Source organism: Juglans microcarpa x Juglans regia, chromosome 1D (assembly GCF_004785595.1).
Source record: "Juglans microcarpa x Juglans regia isolate MS1-56 chromosome 1D, Jm3101_v1.0, whole genome shotgun sequence".
Classification (NCBI taxonomy): domain Eukaryota; kingdom Viridiplantae; phylum Streptophyta; class Magnoliopsida; order Fagales; family Juglandaceae; genus Juglans; species Juglans microcarpa x Juglans regia.
In genome coordinates this window covers 29,952,259-29,963,742 of record NC_054594.1, presented here as the reverse complement: position 1 = coordinate 29,963,742, position 11,484 = coordinate 29,952,259, and the positions used below count along the sequence as shown (strand labels likewise).

Here is an 11,484-nt window from a genome sequence, read left to right as displayed (position 1 = left end):
AAAGACTTCCGATCGGGATGATAGAACCCTCTCGTCAACCTACTGAGTGGTAAGGCTACTCGCCTTTACTAGTTATTGTCCACGATGTCGTTTAGGTTAATCTTTTAAGTTGGCGCTTAGACTGGTCGCCCAATCTAGTCGCCCGGAACTTTGTGCTAAGTCTTCTCGCCCAAAAGGTAAAATATCTCGCTTATCGCCTAACTCTTGTCGTCAATTCTGGTCACGCCTTCTGGTCGTGAGTCTCCTCGCTTAAATCTTCTCGACTCTCTTCAAATCTCGCTACCTCTCATCGGTTTGGATCCGTAGTCTCTTATTTTGTACCAAAATGCTCTCATTTCGCACTAAATCTTCTCATTCCTTCAAATCCAAGAAAATAAAATAAAATATATATAGAAATAAAATAAAATCAATAGTATTGAATGAAAAATAACACTTTTAATAAATAAAAGAGTAATAAAAACTACATAAAAATCACACTTATCATGCATGGTTGGCATGTGGCAAGTGAGTGTGTGTTCCTTATGGTGGCCGAAACCCTAGCTCTTCCCTAGGTGATCTCTGGCCTTCCCAAGGCGATCCTTGGCCTTCCACAAGCTTGAGCCGTTGCTCCCTCTCTCCTCTCTTGCTTTTCCAACAACCTTCTAGATTATGTCTTTTCCTCTTTCCAAGTAAGATCTTCTTGGAACTACAATTGTCTATTTCTCCATGCTTTGACAAATGTCAATCTTAGAAAAGGGGTCCTTGCATGTGGGCGTGTAAACCCTAACCCTGATGACCTCATCTTTCACTCACACCTTCTAGAACCTCATGCATGCTCGACAAGTGTCACACCTGCCATTTTCCTAGGTTCCATTCTAGAAAAGATCAACTTGTTTCTCTTCTGCCAACGACTAGGAGAAATGAGATGACTCGATGAGCATCGCATAACCCTAGCTTTAGGGTATAGAATCAACGGCTCATAATTTTGATATAAAGATCCAATGGCCTTAGGCCCTCAATAGCTCCACACGTAATACATACACGCGACTAGGTTGAACTCAGAAATTAAAGTAACTACTAAATTAAATACTAAGTCTATATTTTATTGTAATTTTATTGTTATATTGCTTTTTTATTTTGTTGTTTAACTTTGAACCATATATTTTATGATGGATTATTATTATGTTCATAGTAGTCTAGTATGAACTTATTAATTATTAATAATAGATATTAACACTAAATATGTATATTAGGTTGTAGTTTATATAATCTTATGAATTCAATATTACTATTGATTAATCTTATATAAATAATAAGATTAATAACTAGTAATATGCTAAAGTTTTTTTTTTAATAAATAGTAATATTGTAAAGTCTTTAATAGTACTTCATAGAATGATAGAATAAGTAGTAAGTTATAGGTTAATAAGTTATATATATTGTATTATATATGTATAAATATATACGAGTAAAGTTGACGAGTCGAGTCGAGCTTCATACAATTTTATTCACGAATACTATTCGAGTCAATCAAGATTTATACGAGTTTGTATCATTTAATACTTATGATTGTATCATTTGGACGGACAGAGAAATTTGATTCTTTGGCATGAAAAATGGACCTGGAAGTAAGATGGTAAAAACAGCGGGATAATAGTGAAAAGCAGAATGCGTGTATGGGAGAAAGGGATTTACGCGTGCACATTGAAGGCTTTACTTCCATTCTCTTCAATCATTTCCTCACGCTTTTTCTTCTTTCACTAGTACTGCCCACCATTTCTCCATCTAACAGGTAAATTTTCCCACAATACCGGAATCAATTTTCTCGGAAAAAATCCCATTAACGGGTTTAGCCCAAAAAAAAATTTGGTGAAGAAAAGTGATTCGTGGGTGCTGAAAAACTGTCTGGAAGAATACGAACATAGTATTTACACACTTAACGCATTATTGATAGTAAAAGAGAAATGATATACGTCGGCCACAGTTTAGTATGAATAATGACAAGATTATTATCATATTATACTCATCTACTATTCTTTTTGTATTTAATTTTTTTTATTTTTTATTTTACCTAATGATTAAGAAAGTGAGTATTAGTAAAATTATATATTTTTTTAATTTTTTCTTAATGATTGAGGATATTAAAAAAATGATAAAAAAATAAAACAAATTTGAAATACACTTGAGTAGTAGATGGGTAGTAATAAGATAGTAACCCTATCACTATCCATTTAGTATTCACTTCTACGTCTCACACTTATATATATATATATATATTTTTTTTATAAAGTGTGGAGTGTTTTTTATAGAGTATAAAATATGAGATAATGAATAGTGAGTGATACAAAGAAGTTTTCCAAAACTAATATATATTCGCGAGGGAGAGAAGGGGGGCGCTATCGAAGAGCATTCATATCCGATTCCCTAAAATTTTTCCTCAATTTTAGCTAAACAGGATACTTCTTATAATTTTATCTTAAATTTTACTCATTTTTAAAAAACCTTTTACATCTCATTCCTTATCATTTCTCTATTCTATTAAAATAATATTCTTCTATTATTTCTTTATTATTTTTTTCTCTCACTTCTATTTACAAACTTAACAACTCAATATTTTTTCTTATGTTTTGAACTATTACTATAGTGAATATTTTAAACAAAAATTTAAATTATTTTTTTACAGGTTTGATAATATTTTTAAAATTATTATTTTTATGTTTTAGTAATTATTTAAATTATTTTTAAAAATATTATTTAAAACTATAATAAATATGAATATAAAAGAAAATATAATTGATTAGAAGAAGAATGTATTTTATTTATTAGAATAAAATATTAATAAAAGATGATTTAGGAGATGAATAGTAATTTTTTATATTTAGAGAATTACTGTTCATCTCTTAAACCAAAATTCTAAAAGAGAGAATGAGATGGAAGAGAGTTTTTGAGTTTTTCCCCTGTAATTTAGGGATAAGAGTAATATGGGGATGCTCTAAGTGACAAAATCCGGTTTAAGCCCGAGCCGGATCGGATGGGTTATTAAATCCGAGAAAAAATCCTACGAGTCCGACGTCCACATAACTAGACACGCGTCGCAATATCATGGTTTTGACTTGCTTGTTTGACTTTTCCTTCGTAACAAAGCCAATAGTTTCTTGGCACGTCAACGTCTTGAGACCCACATATTGAGAGCCTGAAACCCTGCACTCTCTCTCTGGGTTTCGAAGCCTAAATTCCCTCTCTCTCTGCCATCGAACCAGGATCCTCGAAAGCTTTCAGTAAGATTAATCGAATTTATTATTATTTTTTATTAATGAATGTTGTTTCGGTTTATCTTTGGAGACTTTTTGTGATATTTAGATTATTTTTCTTTTTTTTTGTATTTTTGGCTGTTAATTAATACCTGCTATAGAACCCGAGCAAATTGAACCACTTCGTCAATTTCTTATTTTCTGTGTTTTAATTAACCGTCTGTTTGTTTGCCAACATAACATAGAAATGGGAAACTAGCCGAAATGATGGTGTATTTCTGTTTTTGGCGTTCAGGCCAAAGTTTCGTATTTGAAATCCTCCCCCTGCCCCTCCATTTTTTTACGGCAATTATAGATATAAAATTAAGCTTTGATCTTGTTTGGTCTTTTCGATTATATAATTCAAGTGGGATCTCGGGAAAGTCGACTTAACTCTAGGACAAGAAAAAAGTGTATTAAGTCTTGAGGTGAATAAAGGTGAGCTTAGACTGTGCAGACAAGTATGGCAGGTTTTTTTTTTTCGCTTTTGTTTTTTCATGAACAGGTGAAAAGGCATGAAGTCCCACTTATTTACATGTTCTTTCCTCATTCTTCCTGGCTTACCTGTGAGGGAGCTAGTTTGTGTCTTTGCTTGTGAAATCTCACTTGGGTGTGGAACAATCATAACAAGTTTTCTTACTGCAGTGGAGTTTGGTATTGATGGCAATGCCAATGGTGAGGTGGTTGGAAGTTCTGCTGAGGTGGAGGATCATAGGGTTGGTGATGAAAATGAAACTGGTGGAAGTTCTGTTGAAGGGGCATTCCAACAGGATCAGGATGATAAAATGAATGGAATAGATGTAGTTCCTACTGCAGTTCCTTCAGTATCAATGGTCCCGGCAGATGAGCCCTATGTGGGTCAGGAGTTTGAATCTGAAGCAGCTGCACATGCATTTTATAATGCATTTGCCACACGGGTGGGATTCGTCATCCGTGTAAGCAAACTTTCTCGATCAAGGCGTGATGGATCTGCTATTGGTCGGGCACTTGTTTGTAACAAGGAGGGTTATAGAATGCCTGACAAGCGTGAAAAGATCGTGAGACAAAGGGCAGAGACAAGGGTCGGTTGTAGGGCAATGATTTTGGTGAGGAAAGTAAGTTCTGGTAAATGGATTGTTACAAAGTTCGTAAAGGAGCATACGCATCCATTGACACCTGGGAAAGGTCGAAGAGATTGCATTTATGATCAATTTCCGGTCAGTCTTCATTCCTTAAAATATTTGGAATATTTTTTGTTATGCTCTGGTTTCTATTATTTAATCATTTGTGCCGTAGGCAGACCAACTTTTATTGTCGGTGTCATTGACTATTTTCAAGGGAGATGTAACCATCCTGCAATTATTTTTTTGATAAAAGAGATAGAAAATATAAGTAACTAAAATGAGATTATTTATACTCCATTTAGTTCTTTGATTGAAGCTGTTGACGTATATTTTCAGAAGGAAGGTGCTTAGCATGACATAAGAAATTAATTGGACAAACAGAAAGGAAGAAATGCATCTGACTGTGGAAATCTATTCAGAGGTAGGAACTTGGGCCAGGGAATTCGCATTTGAGTTCTCTAAGTTGGGATTTGCTCTCTTGGTTAAGAACTTGATATTTTCATTACCTGATATAAACCATAGATAGAGTCAACTATTCAAGAAGAGAGCTCAGCAATCTTAATATGATAAATAATAGCATCAAGGACCATGCATGGTTTGACTAGCGACCTAGCTTACATAATTTTTCTGACCTGTGACTGATGTCTAAACTTGGACATGTGACTTTCCAGTGGTTGCAACTAGGACTCTCTTGCACCAACTAATACTGAAGAACATATGCCAAGATCATCCCGCTTAATATCTCACATCCTATATTATTCTGTTTTGAAAGTTCAACAGTCAAAGTTATTTCTAGATAACCTGAAAGAAACCTTAGACATATCACATGCCTACTGGGATTGGAGAAAATCTGCTTCTTTTGCATTATATGGGAAATTCCCTTAAGTTTTGCAGCTATGTTCTGTGTATTTTGCGCCACTAGTTGAAAGAGGATTCATGGGGCTAACTTCGGTCAGTAGGAATAGCCCGTCTGGGGTTGGCAGACTTGGTAGTAAGCACGGTTGGCAATAAGCTGGTACTGGTTTCATTCTTTCTATTCAAAAAAATCTAGACTTAGTTGAGTTGGATGTAGTTTGTTTGATTTGTTTTTGCTATAAGCAAGTTTTGAGTTGGCAATCAGGTGGTGTTGGAATATTGGGGAATGTGATGATAACCAAGACAATAGATGCAAATTGAGAGTTGTTGTGCTCCTGCTCAGACAGTCATGAAGGATGAAAATTTGGGGGAAGATTTTGTAAGAATAACTTGATGAGAGAAGTGAGAAGTATGGTGATCCTGTCCTAGCAATATGTGCAGTAAGACGATCTGTGGTCAATGTTGGAAATTCCCACGGAAACTTCTGTGGAATTACTATTCCAGTTATGGCAGTTCAACGTGATGATAAATGATTGAGGCACTCATATGCTATGCTGGCCTTATTTTTCTAATTAGCTTAATGATTACACTTTTATAGAATCTGGAAATTTGCTGGAGTAGAATTAAATGAAGTTCTCATTAGATGACATGTTTTCTATGGTGATTGGCATGCTTGTGTCCAGTGACAAATGGTGGGTTCGAGTCAATTTTTACTTGGTTTAGGTATTTCTTATATTAAGATCCCCCTGACAGTTAAGCATATTAATTATAATTTATTGTTGAGTTGCAATTTAATTTCATAAGAATTTCCTCTTAAATTTTGTAGTGTCTGGAACGCAATTTGAGAAGATCAGAGTAGGCCTTTCATTTGTAATTAGGCATACTTTTTTCTTTTTCTTTATCGGTATAACTAGGCATACTTATAACATATAGAATTAAGTTTTTTTATCTTGTTTAGAACTTCTAAAATGTATGGCGTGCTCAATTTATATTTTCAACTTCTTTTATTTGTATTCGTTGCATTTTTCAAATTTCTTTTTGGTATGATTGCAATGTGATGGAATAGCTGGATCTGGCTTTACATTTCCTTGATGAGATCATCTATTTTAGTAAATGAAAGTGCTAGGGTTTTTAATGGTTTAAGTGGCCTGAGACAGGGAGTCTCTTGTACCCTTTTCAGTTCATTTTGGTGAGGAAATGCTTAGTAGTTGACTGTTAAATAGAGCAGTGGGATGGAAATTGAATTTTTAGGCTTGCGAGGGAGGGTTCAGGAGCAGCTGAAGATATCTCACTAGATCGATTTAGCCTACTCTGTTGTGCTGATATTGACCAGCTTAGTTATAAAAGACGTATACCATTGTGTTTTAAGGCTGTCTTTGTCTTTGGTTTGGAAATTAATTTGAGAAATTGTGAGCTTTAGGAGGCTGTTAGAGTTAAGGATTTGATTGTTATTGGGTTGCAAAGTGCGATTCTGCTGTGTGACACATGGAACTGCTCTCTCAAACTACCAAAAAGTTATCATACATAAAAGTAAATTTCCGATTATGTGGATTTCAAACTCATAGGTAATGCCATGTGGAATTCCTCCACATTTTGAAGATATGCATTCGAATTGCCACTTAAAAAGGGCTTGATTAGTGGTTTTAGCCATATTGGGTATGAGTTTGAATTCCACCTTGGTGATAGGCATTTGTGTCCCTCTAATCAAGCCTTTTTTAAGAAAATGGATGTGAAGATATGGAGGAGAGCAAGATCATTTTTGGAGAGGGAACCCTTAGGAGTTGGCTCAAGTGGTAAAGGCCTTGGTCTTGGTGGTATGCTCCCTCGTGGTCTAAGGTTTGAATCCTCTTGGGTGCAAACAATTTTCAGGGGCCATCTGACTTGGGGAACTTCCCCTTGAATTACCCAAGGTGCACTTGTGGGAAACTCCTTGCTAAGGGCCTGTGTACCCTCTGGATTAGTGGAGACTTTGTTCTCAGACACTCGGTGCCAATAAAAAGAAATTAGGGAGGAATTATTGGCCAAAGTTTCGTTATAGATGAAAATAAAGAAATTGGAAATAAGAGGAAAATGGGTTTTAGTTTTAGTCAAATCCCAAAAGCAGAAGGAAAAGAAACCACTCAAAAATATGTTTAGATAGAAGAGTTCAAATAAAACAAGCTCTAGACATATCTGTCATTCTCATTTCCCTGACTTCTTTTGTTTGTGCTTCCACCTGGTGAAGAGTACTAGGTTTAATTGGGAGACCACGTGAGACTATATTCATTGGATACAATGCGTCCAGATTCCCTGTATGAGATTGAATGCCAGATACTAGAAACATGTTATTATCTATAAATGGAAAATAATTTATAAGAAAGAGAAGGGGGAATGCAAGAGAAGAGGAGGAAATTCTTGATAATAATATAATAATAGAGCAATAAGCATAAAAGAAGCTACAAAAATGATGAAATGGATTTTTGGCATGGAAAGATCAAATTGGATCTTCAAATGTTTGGATACATAATAAATCTTGCTAGTTATTGGTGAAAAGTGGTTGAACCCTAGTTACCTATCAGATTTAAATGAATTCTCACTTCTCATTTTGCATTAGAGTTTCAAGGTTGTCTTCATAAATCATCATTGCTAATTGGGTTACAGCTAGGGTTTTGGAAAGAATCTTATGCAGCTGTCAACGTGATGCCATGTTCATTCTACATGGTCTTGCATTGAAGTGGGCCCCTGTGCAAAGCATTGGTGAGTTGAAAGGGAGTAAGCAATGTCATGTACATATGTATATGTGGGTGTAGATTAGGTGTGCATATCTCTATATATGCTTTGATGTATGTGTAATTATGTATGGGTATGGGTAGCAAGCTTATATTTATAGTTTTCTCAACATATTAGAAACAAAAGACTCCTCGTGTGGCTTTTTGGGCAATGTTTCTGAGACCTAATCGAAATCCTTTTGAAAAACAATTATGGGCTTTTGCAAATGTCTGCTAAATTGGGATTCCTAGTGAAGGCCGGCATCATACTGGCCAAGAAGTTTGTTGAAACTAGTAACTAATTTAAAAGAATTTATTATAAATAAAAAGACTTTGCATGAGCTGAGGAAAGACAAACTGAAAGAATATCAACTTCTTCTGTATACTCCCTTTGTACATGGGCTATGCCTATTTTAAAAAAAAAAAAAGAATATTGGTTGAGATGTTTTCATGTTGTGCAAAATGGAACACTGAATGCACCAGTCAAGAAGTGATTTAGTTTAAATTTGGATTGCCACCACAAGTAGAGGAGAAGGGACATGGCTTGAACTGGTTGTGTCAGAATATATTTGATTAATTGGCTTGTTTGGATTTTGATGGTTGTCTTGCATTGAATTAATGTTCTTATGATGTGATGGATATAGAGTCATGGTTATAGCAAGGGAATATATTACTTATTATTTGGGTAACCTTCATTTTCTTTTCCAAGAACCATTTTCATGGGAATTTTTCAGAACCAAGCAATGACAATTATTTTGCAGATTAGAGCCATTGATTATTACATTTAGAATTATGCAAATAAGGTAAGCATCATGGACATTGAAAACTGAGGTCTAATATTGAAGCTGTTGTTTATGACTAATGCTTTTATTGCCACCATGTTATCTTTACTCCTTTTAACTACTGTACCCATTCAATGTGTGGCTAATTATGGAATAATCTGAAGGTAATTTTTTTCGATTGACAAATAGAGTTATGTAGGAAAGACCTGGAAGTGTCTAAACCCTTTTACACTTCCAAATTACATAAATTTATTGACATGACTTTTCAGATTACTTTAAATACAAATTACCAAATTTATGGATATTCAATAATAATATTTGAGGAAAACTAAGAAAGAATGAAATTGTGAGGTGGCCCAATAGAAGCAAAAGAACATGCTTCGAAAATTATATATGTAATAGATTCTATAAGGACTTATTTTCTGGGATGAAGAACGGAAGTTGATTTTATTGAGTTTAGTTGGGTTTCTGTTCTGCATGTTGAACCATATTCTTTGTTTCACAATGCATGTAAAAAATGTATGCGCATGTAATAGTTATCTCAGTGATATTGGGACTTTTTTCTCTAATTTGCTTTAAAGGCTCTTCATAAGGTTACTGGTTTAACTTAACTTCTGCAGAGTGGGATTTGCATTCGATACCTTAGTGTTCATATATAGAGTGATGCTAGCCTTGTGATTCACTTCAATAGATGTTGCTCTGAGTTTCTGAATTGTCATTTATGGTACTTTTCAAACCTTATAAAAAAATTTATGGCACTTTTAAGTTACTTTAGGCTTAAAGGGTTTTTTGTAAATCTTAATTTTCCTAGAAATTGGATATGTGTGGTGGAGCATCTTAAGGTAGTTATAGTAGTTATTTAAAAGACATAAAAGGGGGGATGAATGTAAAGTAGGATCTTTGATATGGAAGACATTACATAACGCATATCTTTGTCTTGCCTTTGATATATAAGTGAAATCTTCAATATTGAAGACATTGACATTGTTTATTATACAGGCCAACTCAAGAACATAGGCATTAGAACCATCACCATGTCTATTTAATATATGTTTTTTTGATGGAGATTTTGTAGCAGTCTTCTTTTCAATAATGATAGGAGAAACTATTACATTCATATTTGTAGGCATATAGTTTCCATCACTAATGGACTAGGGATTCGGGACTTTAACCATAAAGCCAAACTGAATAACTAGTGAAACCCATGAATTAAATCCATTAGCAATAATAATTCAGTAACAAGATAAAATCCTACTAAGACAGTCAATTACACAAGTTCCCACGTAAGCTTCTGTCATCTTAAGATAAGGACAAATTAGGCCCCGTCTGGATAGTGAGATGAGATGAGATGGTTTTAGGTAAAAGTTGAAAGTTAATTAAAATATTGTTAGAATATTATTTTTTAATATTATTATTGTTTTGAGATTTGAAAAAGTTGAATTGTTTATTATATTTTGTGTGAAATTTGATAAAGTTGTAATGATGAGATGAGATGAGATGGGATAAGATGAAGCCGTTTCTATATCCAAACGGAGCCTTAAAGTTTGCCCCTTGAAATCAAATTTTTGTTTTTATTACATAAAGTGAGCCTGAGTTTGTTGAAAGGTGACTCTTGCAAACATTACATTGAGGTGTTGTGTACTTTTTTCTTGCGTTTGCCTACACTGGCTTGAAAATCCAAGGTAATAGGAATTCCTAATTAGTTATCTCACTGGGATTTGTGACATTTTATGATATTTGTGACATTTTATGGTATTTCTACCCTTGAAGGCACAAATCCATGCATGGGATGGAGTTCTTGTTCCAATTGGGAGTAGGAATTGGAGATAATGGTAAAAATTGTAGTTAAAAAGTTGAATCACTTACCAAAGATGTTGGAACTCATTGAATCATGAATACAAATCACTAGTTTTGAATGCAATGAACAGCATGGCTTGCTCTGAATGATGCATGCTTGATGAAATAATTGTATTTACTCCTCATGTTCAACCATGTCTTCTCCATCTTTCAACTGGAAGGCACTAGGGTTAATTGAACATAGACTCACCTTTTTTTATTTTGTTTTTACAGAATGAACACGATAAGATTCGGGAACTATCCCAGCAGCTGGCCTTAGAGAAAAAGAGAGCTGCAACCTATAAAAGGCATCTGGAAATGATATTTGAGCACATCGAGGAACACAATGAGAGCTTGTCAAAGAAGATCCAATACATAGTAGATAATGTCAAGGAGATGGAGACCAAAGAGCAGCAAAACCAAAGATAGTTCAAGCAATTAAGCTTTTCTTTTTTGTTTTTGATGAAACAAAAATCAACTAGTAGTATGGAAGTTACTGCTGGATGAAAGCATGCGTTGCCTAGTTGCAGAATCACGTGCTTCCATCCAGTTTTTAGATATCTATTTAGTTTGTAGCTTGGCATGTTTGGCTCAATTAGAGTAGTCGTGTAAGTATTATCCTTTTTCTGGAACAATTATATATTGGTAGAAGAAATCAGGTGAGTTGATGTATAGTCCTTGAAGCCTGTCCTTCTGAAGTTGTTGCCAACAATACAATTATTGGGGGGCATCGCATCGGGTCGTTCCTCAGGGAGTTTGATTCATTTCATTATGTTTCATGTAATATGTTTTGTATAGCAATTTAAATAATAATATATCTTGATTTTATATTTTGAGATATTAAATAAGTTTATGAAAATCTTTCATTTTAGTTTATTATGTGACAGTAAAA

The 11,484-nt window shown here is 34.4% G+C and overlaps 1 protein-coding gene across 4 annotated transcripts; it reads left to right on the top strand.

Annotated features, from left to right (window-relative positions):
• Positions 1–2,991: 2,991 nt before the first annotated feature.
• LOC121254745 (protein FAR1-RELATED SEQUENCE 5-like) lies at positions 2,992–11,422 on the top strand. Of its 4 annotated transcripts, XR_005938708.1 has the most exons (5): positions 2,992–3,257; positions 3,915–4,465; positions 7,868–7,963; positions 9,377–9,480; positions 10,827–10,964. XR_005938708.1 is itself a non-coding variant. In XM_041154900.1 (4 exons), coding segments are annotated over exons 1-3 (624 nt in total). In that variant the 5' UTR covers positions 2,993–3,256; the 3' UTR covers positions 7,940–7,963; positions 10,827–10,964. The 4 variants fall into 4 exon arrangements, 2 of the variants coding, with proteins under 2 accessions (XP_041010834.1, XP_041010827.1); XR_005938709.1 differs by lacking the exon at positions 7,868–7,963 and having other exon boundaries at positions 2,993–3,257; XM_041154900.1 differs by lacking the exon at positions 9,377–9,480 and having other exon boundaries at positions 2,993–3,257.
• Positions 11,423–11,484: the final 62 nt, after the last annotated feature.